Raw genomic sequence first — 19821 nt, 5'->3', positions numbered from 1 at the left:
CCATAAAATATGTACTTTGTGGGACAGGTTTCAGGGCAGGGGGAAAGGTGGGTTTGGGTGGTTATTTTTCCCCAGCAACCTATTGCTCTCCAGGACCATGAGATCCAGGTGAAGTTTAGTACATGATGTGCCTTGGAAGTTTATTTCCTTTTTAGTATTAGAGCTTAAATGCATTTGACTTCTCTGTGCACATTGTTGTCTGAGATTTTTTTTAAAGTGGTCTCAAGTTGAATGTGGTTGATGTTGCATGTGCAGATTATGTGTTTTCAGTAATGACCGTTGTGGTAACCTTTATCTTTGATGTATGAGCTCTGTTTTGGCAGGCATGTTATACAAACTGGAGAAAAGGAAGCACCATCTTGGGGTTGAATATTGTTTGAAGTACTTTTTTAGCTTGTCCTTTGGACTCAGTGGAAAGGTATTGAAGGGCTATACTGCCCTGTTTGGAGTGGGAGTTAATCACATTTCTGGTATGTGTGTATTCCGTCAGGAGATCGATTTAAATGTGACGTTTTAGGCAAGTATATTCTCAACTGGTCTTGGTTTGTTGGCTTCATACAAGCAGGTGGGGAACTGGAGCTTGGCTTGGTTGAGTTCTGTGTTTGTAGACATCTGTGCTGCTTTTTGCTTTCTGATGCAGCCCAAGCAGCAGCTCCCCTATCATTCTGTTGTTGTCTGTAAGCACCTGATAAGGAGGAGGAAGCACTAGTAGATAAGGAGATGGGAGCTGCCACAGTTTTCAGCTTTAAGCATTTGAAGGGGCAGCTGAGTCTTACACTGAAAATTGAGTGCTGTTTTCTTGTAGTACCTTGCTGGAGAGGGAGAGCCCTGGGAGAATGATGCTTCTCTCTTTAATGGGATTCCTTGTACAAAATACTAAAGTTAGAATCTTGAGCCTTGTTATATATTAGACCTTTTATGAGCCAGTTTATGGGCTGAAAACAATATAGTTCCATATAATTTCCTGAGAGATGAGGTTGTCTGAGTATTTAGCTTGTTAAAATAATTTTTTAATAAGAGAGTACTTAGCCAAGTGGAGAGCAAAGGGGATGTTTCCCAATAGTTTTGCTGCGTGCAGTCAGGAGCAGCATATCTGGGCTGTGAAGCCCCAGTGCCTGCTTTGCTGTCAGCATTCCCTGTCTGCCAGGAGGAGGGTCTCAGGGCCTGGATAAATAAGGTACAGAGCAGTGGGACACTCCCACCCCTCTGCTGCTATGGTTTGGAAGCCAAAGAGCAGAGGAAAGACAATAAGCAATCTATCCTCTCACTGTTTCACATGTTACAGGAGAGAGTAATCGCTTGTTTTCCTTTTTAATTCAGTCTATTAAGGGATATCCAGTTAAACTTGGCAGAGGTTACAAGTTCTATGTAACAAAATGTTAACATACCAGTGAGGCCTATGAACCTTTTACAGAAATATCTGCTGATGTTATTTGTAAGCTTCAAAACAATTATTAGGTTGGCAGATGTTGGTTATTTAGGCTGCTCTTCTTACTGCCAGCAGTTACTATCAGTCCATCAATGTCGATAGGATCTACTCAGAAGCCTGAGAAGCTGTGCTAGGCTGGCGGGTAATTGATTGCCACGTCCCTCAGACACCTTGTTACACTGCATAGCACAGACACGAGCATGCCCAATATTCTTGGTTCTTCTTTCTGTTTCCTCTGCAATGTGTTCAAACCTGCAGTGGAGGAAGTACAAGTGTGGGCATTTCTCAGCCTTGGCCAAGTGCTGCCAGTGTTAAGACAAGCACTGCAAATGGCTTGTGGAACTGTGTCTGAGGGGTGAACAGGCTCTGATGTGTCTGGCTGATGCTCTTGGTATAGTCCTTGAGCTGAATAATGTTTCATCACTGATTTCTTCACTTGTGCCACGAACACAACATTTAACTGAGGTTCTGCTGGACTTTGCTTGAACCAGAACAAATGCCCATGTTCTGTTTTTAAATTAAATTAAAACCAAATTGGGAACAGGCCCGTCAGAGGCTGTGGCTATGCTATTTGTGTGTAGAAGCTGAGATAGTAGTGTTCCATCACTTTAATACATTTAGGTGTGAGAACAGGACATTTTTCCCCTGATTTCAGAGAGGAAACACAGTTTCTGCCTCTTTCCTCTGCATGTTGGGGAAAAAGCCAAAGACAAAAAGTATGCATGAGTACCAAATAAAAGGTGCCATGAATCGTCTTTGAGTGTAATAAGAATGCTGTAATCATATTATTTTTTAAAGGTCAGTCTGCCATTTTGCTTCATGGCCTGGCTCTAGAAGTGCCTTTTGCTCTCTGAGTTTACTTGGGGAATAAAGGGCAACACAAATCTCACAGATGAATATTTACATTTATCAGATCATATAGAAAGCAGTAAAGAAGTTATCACTGTTTTGTCCCCACAGCCAAGAGTAGCTCAGCAAATTCAAGGTCAGGCATGAGTGCAGGCTAGAAGATAAGCTGACTTGGTCAGTTGGGAGGAGGATGTTTGCTGCATGCCCAAGTTCATATCATATAGTTGGAGTCATCTGTCTTTTGGAGGCCTCCTGAACAACCATAGCAAGGCAAAAGTCACTGAAAACTGTTGGGGTAATAGATCTTTTCTTTAGAGTAAAGGGCAGGGAATTGCTGAGTTGGGCAATTAATAAACAATACTTGGGAACAGGAAGATTAGAGGGAAGGGTCAAGGTGAGCTTTTCTTAATCGAAAATTCAGTGATGTCCTTTCACAGCAAAGACACTTTCAATGCTGAATGGTGCAAGGCACAGAAAATAAAAGAAAGTCTTGCAAACTAAACCAGCCACATCAAACTAGGTGCAAATCTTCCGTCACATTGGCCATGTGTGTGCCCTGATGATATTTTCTTAGCTAGCCAGACTTGGAAACCACCAGTTCCAGGGAAGCTGACACATGCGAGATGTATCTGATCAGTTCTGAAAATCAAGCCAACACCTCCAAAAATAATACAGCTACTAGCTTAGCTACTGTACTATGGGAAACAAACAGGGTAGTTTCTGGGCATACTTGTAATCACTGCTATCTTTAACTTCTAATTTATTCCATTTTAAAATGTGCTATCTTGCACGTCTGCTATGAAGAAATTTGGGATTTCCAAATATGAGATCAAAGGATGGAAAACTCATTAAAAAAGTATGTTCACTACTGCAATATCATATGAAGTCTGATTTCTAAGAATTCTTAATACACTCAAATGAAACTGAGAATCTCAAATCTTTGGGTCGCTGTGGAAAATATTCCAGTTACTGTTTTGCTGAAGCCTGTTTTTCAGTCCCAGTATAGAGCTGAAGGTTCGTACAGTGAAATCTGTAGGAGAGAGTGCAAAATACTTTCTTGCTCCTCCCTAAAATGGATTTTTTGGGTGGCCATTTCACAACTGTTCCCTTAAAAAAGGACATTACAGAAGTGGACATACTTTTATGCTAGGGAGAATTCTTTGTGGCTTAGCTGCTGCAGAATTAGCTGGTTTAGCACAGCCATCCTGTTTTCACTCCCTCATCTAAAATTGAAGTGGCTTTTATTTTGCAGGAGTATATCTGGAGCTGCTGTGAATAACTGAACAGCACTGAAAGGAGTGCTGCGAAATAGTTATTCTGTAGTAGCTAAGTAGATCAGTTTTCCGTAGGTGTAGAAAGTACCTTCAGCATCTGAGCAGCACTTTCTGTAAATCAACATACTTCATTCTTGAAATTCTGCAAAACAGAATTTGAAAATCCAACTGGGGTTATGTATGGAAGAAGTACTTCCCATCTTTAAGCAACTTACATTAGGAAAAGACATGTTAAAAATATTAAAGGAGGGGAAATTATTTATAAGCAAACTTTAAACAAAAAATAAAAGGCCAAAACTGTGCTGAAGCATGCAGTCTAGAAATACTTTGTATTAGATACCAGAAAATACTGTTTCAGTTCTACAACTCCCTTTGTCATCTTTCCAGCATCTAGACAGTGGCTTCTAATGAAATGTGATCCCAGTAAATCCTGGGGTTTGGTGCATTGTCAGTGATCCTAAGCATCCCACTTTTGAGGGGTTAAGCCTTCTGGAAGATAATTGTTGTCTTTTGTTGCCGCCTTCAAAAATAACTTTTCAATCTCTTGAGACTGCTGTTCATCAGACCACTTTCAACCACATGGTTCATTTTGTGTATTCAGCAGAACCTTCAAGCACACGTTAAGTCCCTTTAGTATCAGGAAGACTTCCAGAAGTTAATGATAAGCAGATGAGTGCAGGTGACTATTACTGTCACAGTTTTGGACATCACCTCTCTTAGTTGTACGTAGTATTTCTTGTCCAGATGCTTCTCCTAACCCATTGAAGTGGCAGGAGAGTTTCTTCTGTGCTGAGCCCTGAGTCACAGCTTGAAATGAAGCAGTTTGTCACACCAGCTCAACCTGAGACGCTGTGTAGGGATGTGCAGCTCCCTGGCAAAGCTCTAGGGATGACAGCAGTGGCAGTCACACCCTCCCTGGGGCTGAGGGACACTGCTCACCTTCCAAAGCAATTTGTGCTTCTTGGCTTGTACCTCTGGTGCCTCCTTTCTGTTGCCAGCGAGAGAGCATGTGGTTCAGTTTGGTGTCTCTGCTGTTGGTTTTGCTAGATTTGGGGAGACTCATCCTATGTGGGGAAAAACCCCAGTTTGTTGAAGAGAGTCTGTAATGAAAGATGACTGCAGTAATTGCAGGCCGATATATTTGCACATTTGAAGGATAATTCATGTTCTGCACTCACACAACCAAGTATCCAGGACAGATTATTCTGCTTTTTAAAAATAGACTGATTATTACAAAACAAAGTGAACAGAGATGAAACAGCAAAAGCCCACCTGATTCCAGTGCTACAGAAATGTCAATGACATACTGTAGGGAACCGTCTGTGAATACAGCTCTTGTAGGTAGTGACAAAAATAAGTTTGCACAACATAAGCCTTAGGCAGTAACAACAGGATGACATTGAAATGGGTCCAGATTGCCTCCCTGTATCTAAGCCCACTTTTGTGTGTTTCTGGATGTGAAACTTGCATGTCAAAGCTTGATAAATACAATACAGGCAAACAGTGATATGCACGTCCAGGATGGTTGATCCATTTCCTCAAGGCCTGTTTGGGGGAGGGTATGGGGGTACAAAACAACATGTAGCACACCATGGGGAGGGAACCAGTTACTTGCAAATGCATACATACGTGTCTATATGCAGAATGTATCTGTGAAATGCTGACCTCTTCATTCCCCCTCCAAAGTACTGGCAGTACTTGCTTCTTAATTTCCTTTCTTGCTGTTGGCTTTGTGAGCTTGCAGCAGTGTGGCCTGGCTGCTGCTTTGGAGTTTATGCTCTGAGAGCCAACTATTGGTCCCAGTGAAACTGAGTGTGTTCTGTGCTACAAGGGAGGGGTAACCTCTCTGAGGAAGGTTACAACTTGGCCTTGATAGTGCCCAGTGGATTAGCCAGCAACATATGTGCAGTGCCAGAGCTCTGTATTTCTTTCTAAATGTGGCTTTCATGAGGGTCAGTTGATGGGATGTTTTTCTTTTTGTTTTCACATTTATTAGATTTTTATAATCCTGACAGAGTTTTTTAAAAACAGACACAGGTCTTGTGTGCATCACTTGCAAAGGTTATATTACTCTTTGCAGCCAGCTAAAGCTGAATGCAGAGATAGGCTGGCTGGATGGGGCCTGGAGCAACCTCCTCTAGTGGAAGATGTCCCTGCCCATGGCAGGGGTTTGGAACTGGATGAGCTTTAAAGTCCCTTCCAGTCCAACCCGGTCTGTGATTCTATGATGTGACCCGGTTGGCTGTTTGCTTAGCAGAGTATTTCCTGTGAACATTGGCTGTGGTCAGCAATGGGCTTCATTGGTAGGACAATGTGTGGGTTAAGGATAGGTGCTTTCTGCAGCAAGGAAAAGAAAGGCTATTTGGACTTCAGCTTTCCAGTTAACTGTCTCTTTGTGTCTGGTTGTTGTTACCTCCATGGTGTCTTTTCAACTCTAGAGCTTACTCCCTTTGTCTTGATCTAGATTAATGCATTTCACCCTTTGATGAAAGGAGCCTCAGGCCGCAGGCAAATGAGAGGAGAGGCAAGACAGGAAGCAGTGGGATGGGTGAGTAGTAAATGGTCTTGGATTTATTGGGCTCCAGTCCTGCCTTATCTTTCTGTAGATTGCTTACAAGTATTCAGCAGCTCTGGCTGGGCCTGGGAAAAACTGTAGTGAGACTCTGCAGGCAAATACTGTCATCTGTCTTGGAAGAGAGGTGTTTATGCGTAACTGTTAAAACTAGAAGACACCAAACCTGTGGTTCTTGGTCTCGCCAAACTCCTCTGATGTTGCTAACATCTATTAGAGCAAAGGCTGTGTTTGTGCTACTTCTCTGATGACTGTGCTGGGTGTCTACTCACATCTTTCCAAAGTGGGTCCACTTGATGGAGTGGTGTGTTTGGACCCATAATAATGATTTTCATTAGCATTAGAAAAAACCCTACATGGTTATGCAGGAAAACATGCTTTCAATGTTTAGCAGTATCATGTAATGTTAGTTTGAGCAGAAATCACCACAAAGTTAGGGGGGTTTATGTGGGTTTGCTTTTGGGGGAGTTGTGTCATTTTTGTTGTTTTTCCCAATAAAAAATTGGAGTGGGGAGGGGGAATCTGACATGGTCAAATGCAGGAGTGGTGTTAGGAACAGGCATTTCTTTTACTGCAGTTGAAGAAATGAAACTTTTTCCGTTGCTGCTTTATAGAATTTATTTTTATCTCCAAGGCCTGACCTGAGAAAAGCTAAACTTCTATATTCAGTATAAGAAGGCACGCAATATTTTCTTAATAGTATATTCCTAATGTGCTTTCTAAGCAGATCATGGAAGCAAATGTATTCCTGCTGTTGTCTGTCGCCCCAAGTGTGTCATCTGTCCATTCCATGCACTCATGCATGCTTTCTTCCCTTTTTAATGAACAGTAAGAGAGCAGAATGTACTGTGCAGCCCCTTGTCTGTTTGGAGGTATAGAGCTGAAAAGAGTATTTTGCAAGGTATGGTAGCTGTGGAGAAGAAAGATGTTATGAAGACAAGATATCCTTGGTGGTACTTTTTTGCTTAAGTAGGTGAAACTTTTAAATACGTTCAACTCTGTCATCTGACTGTACAAACTTCTGTTCAATAATGAACTGCAGAAGTGAGCCTTTGGAACCTATCTTAATGCTCATCTGGCAAAGTTTTGCAATTTCATAATCATATAGTTGTTACCAGTAGGGTTTTCTTTCCCTTCTTTACTCATCTGTTAATGGCATCTCTATTCTCCAAAGATTTTTTTCAATATAATTTGCTGCTGCAAAATGAGAAGTGCTAAAAGTCAGCAAGCTTGTATTGAGAGAGACTCCTATCTACCTGCTTGGAGAAGGATCAGATGAGTGCAGGAGTGAGCAGTAAGTCTCACATTTGGGTGTTGGTTGTGGACTTGAATTTTGCAGCAGTGGGGTGGAAAGCCCCAAGCTGCAGTGCTGACACTTGGACATTGCAGTCAGGTCTGCTTATTCTTTTGAACAAAATTTCACAATTCTACAATTTTCCAAGTCATTGGCACAAGCATAGAAAATAGGCAGTATAATGTATTGTTAAATCAGCTTCAGTGGAAACTTCTCATCATGAAAATGTAATTGAAGCTATTATTTTCATGGCAGCTAATGTCATAATGGCACCATACTCCACTGGTGAGTGGAATCTCAAGATTCAGAACATGCTCCCTGCTCACATCCTTGGGAAGCGATCATAACTTCAGATACAGCCGTGCTTTAAAGAATAAGTTTAACTCAGCATTATAGCATCACTACAGATGCAGCACAGTTTAATATGCAGTGGGTAAAGCCACTTAATGTACTCTTCTTGTCTTCCTTGTTCAAGAGCGTGCAAAAGGATATCGGAGTGACAAGTGAAAATAAGGCAACCTACTTTATTCTGGCCTGATTTGTCAGGGGCATGGGGATTGCATTGTTCTGTGGTCCTTTTGAGAGGAACACTTTCTCTGTGCTTCCTCTGACGTTACCAAAGTGGGCCCTGAAGGAGAAATGCCCAGGTGGCTGTGAGCATATAAATCTCTAACACTTCAGCACACTTGCACAGTAATTCCAGGCTTAGAGACAGTAAAAGGATGTTCATTCTTGAGAGGTTATTGGGAGGAATTAATCAAGAAGTTCTTATTGAAATGTCTGCGTTGTTAAAATGACAATTCATTAAAATCAAACCTTTTTTTTTTTCAGGAGGGGGTTTGTTCTGAGACTCTCATGTCGCTTTTTGTCTTTTAAAAATCATTTTTACAGGAAAGGTTTTGACATTGTTGAAACATCTGCTTTGAACAGTTTCTTTTATAAACTGTACTATTGGAGACACATAAATGGAAGCTTAAATTGAAAAAAGATAAGACAAAATGAATAGGTGCAATGAGGAAAAAAAAAAGGTGAATTTTTCATTTTAATTTAAAGGAGGAAAATATTTTTCAAATATCACATTCATATTGCCTGGAAGAGTGTTTCTTATTCTGTTCTAAAAAATGAAGGGATGGGAAAATACCTAGTTAAAAATAAGTGAACAGAGCAAAAGAACAGTTACTTTCTGCTCTTTGTAGAAGGACTTCAACTCCTGGTATCCTTACCTTAGCATATAATGTTATAGTTTGCCTTTCTGAGGACCACAAGAAGATTCCCTGCTAGTATTTGCCCTCACTGTGTTTCTGTTCATGTACAACTTTTAAAAGTGAATTCTCAATTAAAACTCCATGGGAATTCCCAACTTAGGAAAGATTGTTGGTTCAGTACTAAGGATGGCTTGTTGCTACTTTGCAGTAAATCTGTATTTCTCATCCCATTTCAGATGCAGCTCTTGCACAGTGACAGATTAGCATAGCAGGAGCCAGCCCCTAGATTAGATACGATACCGTGAGGGCAGACTGGGTTAATAAATAAGTCATCTGTAAATCAGCAAAACATAGTACAAGAAGGGATGGAATAACTACAGAAAGACATCAGTCTTTTCCTTAAATCTCTTGTATGATGCGTGGAAACAATTTCATTACACACATACACACATACATCAGAGAAGGACCTGCACAAAAATGACCATAATATGGAAGTAACAGTCCTGGCTGCCTGCTGCTGGAGCAGATAAAACCTGATGTAATATATGGACTAGTATTTCTGGGAGGCACCCTGCATTTGTTTTTTTTTTAACACTTCAGCAATGTTCTCTCCCGGAGGGATTCCCTTTAAAGGGGAAAAAAAACAACGGGTGTGGCAAGAAGGTGAAAACCAAACTTGCAGTAATTTCCGTAACTTGCAGCAGAGGCACTTGACAAGAAGTAACTTACTCCTTTATTGTGTGACAAAAAGAAAAAACCCAACACTCAAGCTTTGCAGCAGTCATCTTAACATGGTATTGTCATTCTCAAGCCATTTGTGTTCAGAGAATTGGAGTCTCTGGCAAGCCCTCAGTGCTAGCAAGATACTTTCTGATAAAGAAACTTTGCCTCTGTGTTGGACAGCAGTGCAATAATAATCTTCTTGCATATCAGATGAAGCCTCTGTGATCAGCTAGCTGATGCATAGCTTCTAATTTGTCATGGATATTTCTGTGTTTTCAAGGAAATACGTGGACTGAAAGCTGGGAACAAACAGACTTAAAAGGCTGTAAATATATGTCAATGATGCTAAATACAGAGATGACAAGTGCCAAAATCTGATTTCAAAGTGTGACTGAATCAAAGCTTTGCAGGATTATATTGTGTATCTTTCTCCTACTGTTAGTCAAAAAGTTACAGCCAAGCCATAACTTCCTACAAAGTTTGTAAGTATTGAGAGTGGATTATCTAAGCAAGTGGGGCACACATTTGCAGGAAAAATACCTTGTGAAGCAAAAGGAAAAAAAATAAAATGAGTGATCAGCATCAATCAGACATTCAACACCTGCATTTTAGGAACATAATCTTCTGTGCTCTTTGGGTGAATAGATTTGTTATTCCTTTTCTAGATGTACCTTTTCACATCCAGGATGGTATTGACAGTGAGTGTGGACAGGTTGCTAACTGAATCATGGCCACCTTGTCAGTAAGAGGCAGTCATGTGGATTCTGAAAGTCAATATCCTAATAGAAGCTGTGACATGAGGGCAGTCTTTGTATAACTTACTGGTTTGGTCACAGCAAATTTCCATCGATCCATGCCTTGGCAAATAGTTTCTCCCTATCACCAAACAGCCTTGAATTTTCTTAGCCTTTTCTAGCCTTTGAGATTTACAGCTCAAAAACCTGATGGGCAAACACAGCCTGGGACCAAAGTGTCTCTGCTAAGCTTTCTTCTGGTACTTGCTTGGGAAGGTTTGATGGCACAGCAGCATGCTTTAACTCTTCTCCCTTCTCTGTGTGTGGCAGAAAGAGCCTTTCTACTTCCCATCTGGGCTAAAAAAAAAACCCAGCTTCCTGCAGTTGGATTCTTTCAAACAAAATCTTGCTGCAGCCACATCATTTAAACAGAGATCCGGAATTTTTTAGACAAATATCTAGGACTCTTATCAGAAAATGCTGTTCCTGTAGTGAGGGGGCTCAGCTTGTACCTCGTTCCACTGATTTAGTGAAATGGTGGTGGCAACAAGTGTGGCAGTGTGTGTGCATGGAGTCAGCCTCAGGCTGAAGGGCAGAGAGCGAGGCAGAGCTTCTTTCATTTGAAGTGTTATGCCTCATCTTTCTAAATGAGCACTATCACACGAAGTTACAAGGTTTTATTCGTTTGTTTAGTTTTCTTTAGCTGAAATAATACTAAGTCCCCAGTGTCAGTGCAATAATACCATTTGTGTTGAAACTAGAGAGTGGGAGCAGAGTGCTGTTCCATTAAAAGTTTAACACTTTGTCTTTTTGTCTGTTCTCTTGAAAAATAAACGCAAGTGCTTAACCCTGTCTTCTGAGGAAAGACAGAGAGGAACCAGCTTCCTTCCCATATGGTTGTAGCCCACTGGGAAAGGCCAGGTTCAAACATCTCTTTTAAATCTGGCCTTGCACACTACAACCCTTTCTGGTTTGTGTCTCTGTGACTCTACAATCAGTATACGGACACTACAGAAGAGCCCCAGAAGAAATGTTATCTGCCTGCAGTTGCACTGTGAGCACAAGAACCTCTTTGCAGCTAGTATTTCATGGAAGCTGACATTTTTCCACAAAAAGCTTTAGTTTCAACAAATCAGCACTTTCCCACAGAGAAGTCTTTTTGCTGAAGAAATTCCCCAAATATTTAGTTGTGGTTGTGGTAGCTCCTCAGTAGGGGGAGTTCTGGTATGCTTAGTTATAGGTTCATGTCCAAGAATTTGAACAACATTAAGTGCTTCCATGACTGTGGTTGGTATATGAGGAAGACATAAAAGCCTCTGGGACTTCTGTTTTTCCTTAGGCTTCGTCATCTCCTGCTCTTCTTTCTTTTTGCATGTTCAAGTTAAACAGATACTGTGTACTAGTTTGTTCTGTTATCATTCCCCTTGGGACAAATTATTCCAGTGCAGATACCTGTCATTTGACCTACTGGACCAAAGCAGAGAAAAAGTCTTAATAATTGCCTTACCTTCAACTCATATTTGTTCTTCAAACGTGTGGCCCCATTTAGTGTTGTCTCTGAAGTAATCGTAGAAGTTTATCCCATTTCTAGCTCTGCCCAAGCAGCAGATCACAAAAGTACTGCTTACTCACTCCATTTAGAGTAAGAAATTAATTTGAGTTACATGGGAATAGAGGTTAAGACTCTAGTTAATGCCAAGAACTGAGAAGGCTTAGTCTTCAAGTGACAAGCAGATTGGGATGCACTACTAACTGGGGTCTCTTTTTGGTGTAACTCCATTATTTTTATTTTTTCCTTTTCTGCATTCTGCTCTTCATGAGCAGCAATGCAAAAAAAAAAGTTAAGAGGAGTTTATCGCAGGGCTCTTTCTCTAGCACTACGTCCCCGCTTCTGAAAACAGGCCACTCCACAAGGCAGCTGCCAGCTCAGAGAATGGCTTTCACTGTCCCTCCACCTGATGCCAGCGCTCAGCTTTCCTCAGCCGGAGCTGCCCTCCTGTTCGCTTCCCAGGCCTGATGTACAGTGAGAAGCATCAGTTTTCTGTCTGGCATTTATTGCACCTCCACTTCTGCCCACCCATCCCCCTCTGCACTCTCTCCCTTTGCTCCTTGTTAGACATGATTATGTGCTGTTTGGCCTCATTCCATTTAGGTTACTTTGCTGTATCATCTTGAATTTTGATCTCCCAAAGATCTCCTTGTTTGAACCAAATGATAGAGTAGGCAGAGTTCATTAAAGTAAATAACAGTGTAGAGTGAAACACAGCCCTAAAGTAATCACAACTGGAATTTGGAAAGTGATTCTGAGTGTAAAGAAGCCTGTTCCATGCTCTCTGATACAGGCAGAAACAGGGGCTTGAAAACAGCCAGCTTTCCATGCTCTATTTAAACCTGTCAGCTCTTCCAGACAAAGGCATGAGTGGTTATAGCAGGGGGAGAGAAAGCAGTTGGAAGGGGGATATGTGACCATATTACAGAACCTTGTGTCTGAGTTTCTCCCTTAATCCCAAAAGCTGGAACATTTCTTCATGTTGTTGCTGCTGCTGCTGTTGTGTTTTTGTTGGGGCCAGTGGCAGAGGAAAGCCATGATTTAAACCTAGAAGTGGAAATACCTTATATAAAGCAGACTTTCTGCACAGTTAAATGCAGTTGACTGCCTCCTTCCATTTGCTCCTGTGTGTGTCTCAGTGTCCTCTTTCTTTAGTCTGTTTGTTTTCAGTATTTGTAATGTTCCATTTTATAGCATCTCTGTGGTTTTTCCTCTCTGTCTTACATACTCTTTGTTCCTCAGTTCAGCTTTAGTTCCTCAGGGCACTCAGAATATTACTGCTAAAACTTTGCGCTAAAAATAAAGGCTCAGATCTGCAGAGTGGTTTAGAAGTGTGAGTTTTTGTACCTGTTAGACACTAGAGAGGGTGCAGCAGAAGAGGTTGCAAACATGTTGTACTCTTACATTCTGCCATGAGCATTTATTTGCTATGGTCAGAAATGGGATTCAAAAAGAGATGGTCTACTTCTGCAGCTCATGATGTTCATCGATGAATTTGTTTCAGCAACTCCTCCCTTGCAGCATCTATGAAGCTACAAATACAGTGTATAAACCAAGTAAAAAGTATTCCCTGGTCACCATGGTGGAACACAAAATCTGAAGATGTGAAAACACATTTCTAGTCCTCTGCAGAGGTATCCTGTTGACAGATCTGATATTTCTATGATTTTTGCTCTTGCAAATTGGAGCCTGGAGCAATTAATTATACATGACTCTCAAGTATTACAGAAACAGGCCTTGTATAAGCAACTGTGTGTACATCTCCTGATGGTGCAGTTATTTTTATGTCTCTTTAGAACATCCTTCATTTTGGTCTGTCTCTATTATTTAACTCTGTAGAGTGCATGAGAGTAGTTGCCCATGCTGCTGATTCCTGTTTTTAAGGCATAACCATGGGTTAAAAGTCTTACCCGGGTATGAGAGGTGAGAGGAGAAGTGTGTTTTCAAGTATTTGCTGGAATGTGCTGTGTGGAATCAAAACGGCTGAGATACCTGAAGGAAGAATCCAGGTTAGAGACTTTGGGAACAACTGGGCTTTATCTTCTAAATGACCCCAGGAGGGCTCATTTGTAATCACGTAAAAGAAAGACCCTTCTGAGGAAGGGCCAGGGTTAGGGTTACAAATAGGAGGGGATGGATGCCAACAATGTGCTGGAGGAAATGGCAGCTGTTAGAGAGACCAGGCTGCTTCCCTGTCGGAGCTCCTGCCAGGAGAGACCTGGACATGCTGGCTCAGGCCCTCCACCTCTTACAGGCCAGTGACCAACAGGCCCTGCTTTGTCTCAGCAAAGCCACCTTGCCTAACTGGGATTCCTGCCAGCTTGCCTCAGCCTCTCTTAAAGAGGGCAGGCCTTAGAGTGCATTTACAATATTCAGTTTCCTCTTTGCTGGGAGTTTCCATCACAGGAGCTCTCTCTCAGTCCTGCAACCAGACAAAAGCTTTGACTAGCACAGCAACTGTGTAGGAATTAGTCCCTTAGGGCAGGTTGTGACTTCTAAAGCCAGCAGTACATGCATTGCCGCAGCGAAAAACTCCCTTGAGAGGAAAGAGCTTGGTGTTCACAGGACCACAAAGTCAACAAAGACCCAGGACTATCCAGGGGTTACACTAACCAAGAGATTGTTCAAGTGGAAATGGCAAAACCCTGTGAGCCCAACTTAGCTACGCCAGTTGTAAAGAGAAGTGTAGTGTGGTCAGAAGTGTACTGCCTTTTTTGCACATAAGATTACCCTAATACAAGGGCAAATAAGGCCTCACTGTTGAGAGATGGGATGTAATTTATTGAGAGTGTGAGAGGCAATGTGCAGGGAATTTTCCATGTGGCAGTCCATCTGCAATTAAATCTTATGAATACCTGAATCCTGTGGTTCAGTAGAGCATGCAGGATTTTGCCCTGTACAGCTGGAACTTTCCAGTGTGTTGAAAACTGCTCTGGACAATGCTAATAAGCTCATACATTGACCTGTTCTGGGAGTCCCCATATGGCTGTTGGAGGCCTACCTGGTCTACCATGTGATCAAGTAGGACTATGTAAGAGATGTGTTCTGTTCTTCAGTTGGAGGACATTTGACAAGATATTGATCTGTGCTTTCTTGTCCTTACTAGCACATCCACTGCCTCCCGCACTGAGGGACTAGCCTCTTCCATTGCACTGGTTTCTGTATTGCAGAATGTCAGGGTTTGTTTGATTCAGTGGAAAACTCCGAGGTTAAGGGGGAGCTGTGGATAAATTTCACTGGAGTTTCTAATTGTTAATTTTTGGATCATTACCTTTGCACTGTAACCCTTGGGAGACAAGGTCGCCTGCTCCATGGCCTGGGAAGGTGCTTTTGCAAATAAGGGTGTTTGTTCAATGTTGCTGATCCCTGCTGATCCGTTATAAATGCTGCATTAGTTACTGTATCCACACGTTATGTACAGTCATGTGATGCTTGAGGCCTGAAATGCATTTAGCGAGTCAGAAGAGATAAGGCAGGCTCCAATCTGGCTTTCTTCCCTTAGGTTTGCAGAATGTGTTTGCAGATGTGTTGATCTTTAGGAGGCTGGCAGGGAAGGAGGGGGTATTTTCTTCAATTTCCTATTTCAGTATCAGAAGTAAATGAGAAGATGAGGTTGTCTTTAACACCTCTTGGTACCTGTGAAAACATCCTTCCCACATCCTGAGCCATGCTGTCTCAGTTTTGCATCAATAATGATTTTCAGCCTTGAAGTGGACATGACTTCAGTCATTTCACCTGGCTTTGCACAGAGCCAATGGGCTGAACTGGGTCTGTTTCAATATTGCTTATTGCAGCAGACAGGTTTAAGTAGCTCACCTGATCACTATGTGATCAGCATGTTGTCTAGGAAACTTTCAGGTTCTGTCTCATGTGATGCTTTGGTTCAGCAACACATGCACAGCTTTTCCTCTTTTGTTTAATAATCATTTTACCTCCCAGAGTTTGAATCCTTCCCCTGAAGTTCATAGGTGCAACTTATGAATGCATCTAAGTGTTACTGAGGATGAGGAATCCATAGGAGCTATTGAATCTCCAAGGATGTGTCCAAGCTTTGCCAGCCATTAGGGAAGAGAGCAAGGACTTGGGAGTAAAATACCAAGGCCAAATATCTATGCTTGGCTCCTAGAGGCCAAAATTGAGCAAATTTTGCTTCCCTTGGATGGGGACAGGACCAGCCTGCTACTATGTAGTGTGCTGAGCTTTGGTGAGTTTCTTGAAGTTGCTTGGTACTGCAGTTAGTAGTTGCTACGTCCACCTACATATGACAGGTATGTGCAATTGCGTCTCTTCTCTCCAGAGGCTATGTAATATTGGTTACGAGTGTCAAAGCTTCCTTTCCCCAGCCCAGTACTAGGAATCCCTTTGTTTTCTGTTCTTCCAGGCCAGTAGCTTTATGGTAGCACCAAAACATATAACATAGGTGGAGGGAACCACAGTATGAGAGTTGTCCTTCACCGAGGTATTTAGTTGTACATTCCCCATTTGTAAGCTGGTTTGTGAATGCTTAATTGGAGCTCGTTGCTGCTACCAAGTTAGGGTAAGGTGGCTTTGTACACAGAGTTAAGAGTTCCCCCTACACATCCTCTTACTGGTTTGGCCTCTTCGCAACCCCCAGCTCTCCTACAGGACATCTGAGGAGCTGATGCAACAGTCAAGTCTCATCTGCACCTCAGCTGTGCCCTGGGAGCGCAAAATGTCTGACCTGCTCAGCCCACTTTGTACTTCAACAGTAAATTAAAGGTCTTCATTATCTTATTTGATAGTTGAATAAAATGCTTTGAAACACTGGCACATTAACTGCAATCAAGTTTTGAAAGGTCTCTGGTTGCTGGAAGGAAATTAGCTTGATAAATCGCTCTTTTCAATTAAACAAATGGGTATTTTTTCACAAGCCAGCCCAGGAGCTATCGTTCGGGAAGCTTTTTTTTGTTTTGTTTTGTTGTTTTTTGGGGGGAGGGGTGTTCATATTTTACACACATTTTTTTTTTTTTTTTTTTTTTAAGAGGGGGCTAGCTGTCGCTGAAGTGTAAGATAGCAGCCTGCAAACCCATCCTGTCTGCCTCAGACCTCATAGAGGTTTCATGATCAAGCAGTGGCCTATGAATTGTACTTCTAAAATGACGATAACCAATGGTGTGACCTTGGTTCACTGCCTTCCTTTCTGTGCCTTTGTTTACCTCTTTGTCTAAAGAAGCATTACCCTCCCTGGGTCAGAAAGGCCTGTTTAACTTAAGCAAGGAGTTCCAGGATAATTATAGTTACTTAGTAACTTTCATCTCTGAGTAAACTGGTGAAGGCTGTTAAGAAACATTATGGCTTCCCTTTTGGTCAAAACCAGCATCTGACCTGAAGATGCCCCTGTTCCTCAAAGCTTCAAATACAGCTTGCATTCCAAAAGTACTCTCTGAGCTTAGAAGCTGGAGCAGATTGCTGTGTCCCCTTATGTACTGAGTCTCAGAGGGACCCCAGAAGTGCACATTGACCCCGATTTCACACCAGAGCTACAGACGTGCTAAGAACTTCATATGCTCAGCCTACTGCAGAAAAGCAAATGCCAGTATAAACAACTGTGACACTGGATTCATCTTGCCTTGGGCATGTTTATCCAGGGTACTGCCATTATGTCATTCACATTAGGACTTGTACTATCTGCTGGTTTAGATCTTAGAAGCTGTTACAAGCCCAAGTCAGAGGTCAAGACTCTGTTGAACTTCAGATGTTTCTGAAAGAAGAGCAAAATTCTGTCAACAGCAGAGTGCTGTTAGATTTGCAGCAGTGCAATGTCATACAAGTCACGTGACATAATTTAATCTATTTTTTAAAAAATGAGGTTTTATTGCCAAAAATTTAGATCCTGCATGTTAAAATCCATCTGCAAAAGGCTACCAGAGCTTCATCTTTGAGAACTAAGTATGGTAATTTGGGGCTTTTTTTATGGTATCAGAAGAAACCACAAATGATTTAAGAACTTCCTTCCACCATCTAAATAAAATAATACTGACACATCCTGCTGTAGTTGGGAGTAACTGCATAAAACATGATGACTCACGTGATTAGAAATTCTCCTTTACTTTTCCTCTGTGTACAGAGCTGATCTTCAGGATCTCTTCGTCACAGTGCGCAATTACATGCCTTTTACGTAAACTCTTTCTACATATGTTAAATGTCTGTTTCCTGAAAGACTGATTGTTGCAAACACTTGGGTTCCTGCAGTTTGTTTTCTGAGAAATTCTGCATTCAGACCAAATTCAGTGTCCCAAGGGACTGCTGGTGGCCTGTGCCTGGCTCTTCCTTGGTTGCTGCCAAGACTGTTTTGTGGAAAAACTAGAAGAGTTCTGAGGAACTTGCTTCCAGATATACATGCCCCTGGGCAAACAGGAGATGGCTCTTGCCCTGCTCACCAGTAAGAAGAAGGTCCTTGTGATTATGAGTGGAAGCTGACATATCTGAAGGCTGCCCATCAGTCCAAATACAGTCTACGTTGTTCTACCAATGAACACCACCAACACCCCCAACCCTCCCCGGTCTCAAGGCTTCAAACCCCAAGTTTTATGTGGTGTCTGACCTAGAGCACTTGGGAATCTCATCTACTTGTGATGGCTCGTAAGCACTCTGTTCTCCATGTGGTGAGGAGGTAATTCTCAGTGCCTCGTCCTCATACTGAGATTTAGTTTTCCACTATATCACCTTCCTCTTTTCTTGCTTGTTCTCCCTGTTCCTTTGTTCTGTCTGCCCAGCATGTGCTGTGGTAACTGCCATTGGAAGCTGTGTGGGCAGGGATGGGTTTTGAGTGTAATAAAGTCTGGTCACATCATCTTGCACAACAGGTCCCTACTCTGTGGCTGGGCTGAGTGAGTCCTTTTAAGCTGCAAAAATATGGAAAACTTGAAATTGCAATAATCAAAAGACATTATAGCATGTTATGTATAATAACAAGACATTCTAAGCTGCTCCCTGCATGGAATCTCCCAGGTATACCTGGCAACAAGGGAGAGAGAGCTCTGAATACTAATGACAGTTGGAGGAGGGGGCCTTAATAGTCTTTTGGCTAATTGCCATGTTGCCTGCTCTTGAAAAGTCTGCCTGTGCTGAGCTAGACATATTTTTCATGTGTAGAAAACTAGGTTGGGTGTTGGGGGGGGGCTTTATATTTTTCTAATGCTTCCTACAGTCAACTCTGTGAAGGTTCATGTAACCATGAGGTCTGTGTTTCCTGCTCAAAGAGGCCTTCAGGCCTTCTTTGAAAGACTTGGAAAACCAGAGCAGCCAAACAGACCCAGGAAAGAAATTGCAATTTTGGAGAGCAGCAGATGTAAACTTACAAAATGAAGTATTTCTGTGTTTTGTGGGATTTTTTTTTTTTTTTGTTTTTTCTTGTTTACTTGATTCTTCTTTTTTTTAGTAAATCCAGATGACTAAGTCAGGGCCTCTTTTCTCCTTCCCTGCAGGCAGAACGAAGCCTCTGATGATTTGCTTGCTTCAAAAGGTCCCCACTGATTTTACCTTTGGGTCTGTTCTACCATCTCTCAATTGCTTCAAGTAAGCATTTTCAGTAGTAATTAGACTGGTAATAGCAGAATCCCTGGTGGCCTTACTGGAGTTTCTGACCTCCCTGTTTTGACAAAGCTGTGCTTGGGGGTACCAGATTCTTTCTCTAAGTGGGAAGGGGAAGAGTGGATGTGAATGTTGTCCTGATTATGATGGAAAATCTTTTAAAAGATGAAAGTTTTGCAGCATTTCCTAGGCATGATTCAGGCTACATTTGTCTGATTTCCTCTGGAAGTTCACAGCAACCTAGACGGTGCATATTTTGTCCCTGGCTGCTTCCTTTTGAGCTCTGTGGTCTGCATTGTCCTAGAGGAACACGGATATCTCTGTGATTTGTAGATGCAGGTGCAGGCACATTTTGTAGCTGGGCACAGATGCATTGAGAGCTTTGAAGACGAAGACCTTGAACTGGCAGTGGAAGCAGATTACAAATCCTCTTCAGCTTCCTAAAATGCAACACCTACAGCCATCTGAACTTGTGTGTGAGGCAGTGAAGGAAAGCAACTCCCTGGGTTTTAAAGGCTTTCACAAATGTTATCTTTGTTGCCTTTCCTCTGACTGATTTTTGACTACTGATATAAATGGCTCTAATTTCAAGTTTTTCTTTTGGGGATATTACAAATTAGAACAGCCTTTCAGAAGTA

General features: G+C 42.0%; 1 protein-coding gene across 2 annotated transcripts in view; it reads left to right on the top strand.

Moving 5' to 3' along the window:
* CASTOR2 (cytosolic arginine sensor for mTORC1 subunit 2) overlaps positions 1-19821 on the top strand; it is a 160093-nt gene that overhangs the window by 13581 nt on the left and 126691 nt on the right. Inside the window, exons 2-3 of one of the 2 annotated variants that reach the window (XM_065695024.1) lie at positions 6017-6100; positions 19078-19168. In XM_065695024.1, the coding sequence (XP_065551096.1) occupies positions 6097-6100; positions 19078-19168 (95 nt within the window). In that variant the 5' untranslated portion in view covers positions 6017-6096. The remainder of the gene's footprint in view (positions 1-6016; positions 6101-19077; positions 19169-19821) is intronic. The other variant, XM_065695022.1, reaches the window with a different exon arrangement.

Source organism: Lathamus discolor, chromosome 14 (assembly GCF_037157495.1).
Source record: "Lathamus discolor isolate bLatDis1 chromosome 14, bLatDis1.hap1, whole genome shotgun sequence".
Classification (NCBI taxonomy): domain Eukaryota; kingdom Metazoa; phylum Chordata; class Aves; order Psittaciformes; family Psittacidae; genus Lathamus; species Lathamus discolor.
Note: the sequence above shows the minus strand (reverse complement) of the source record. Positions and strands in the feature narration are given on the sequence as shown.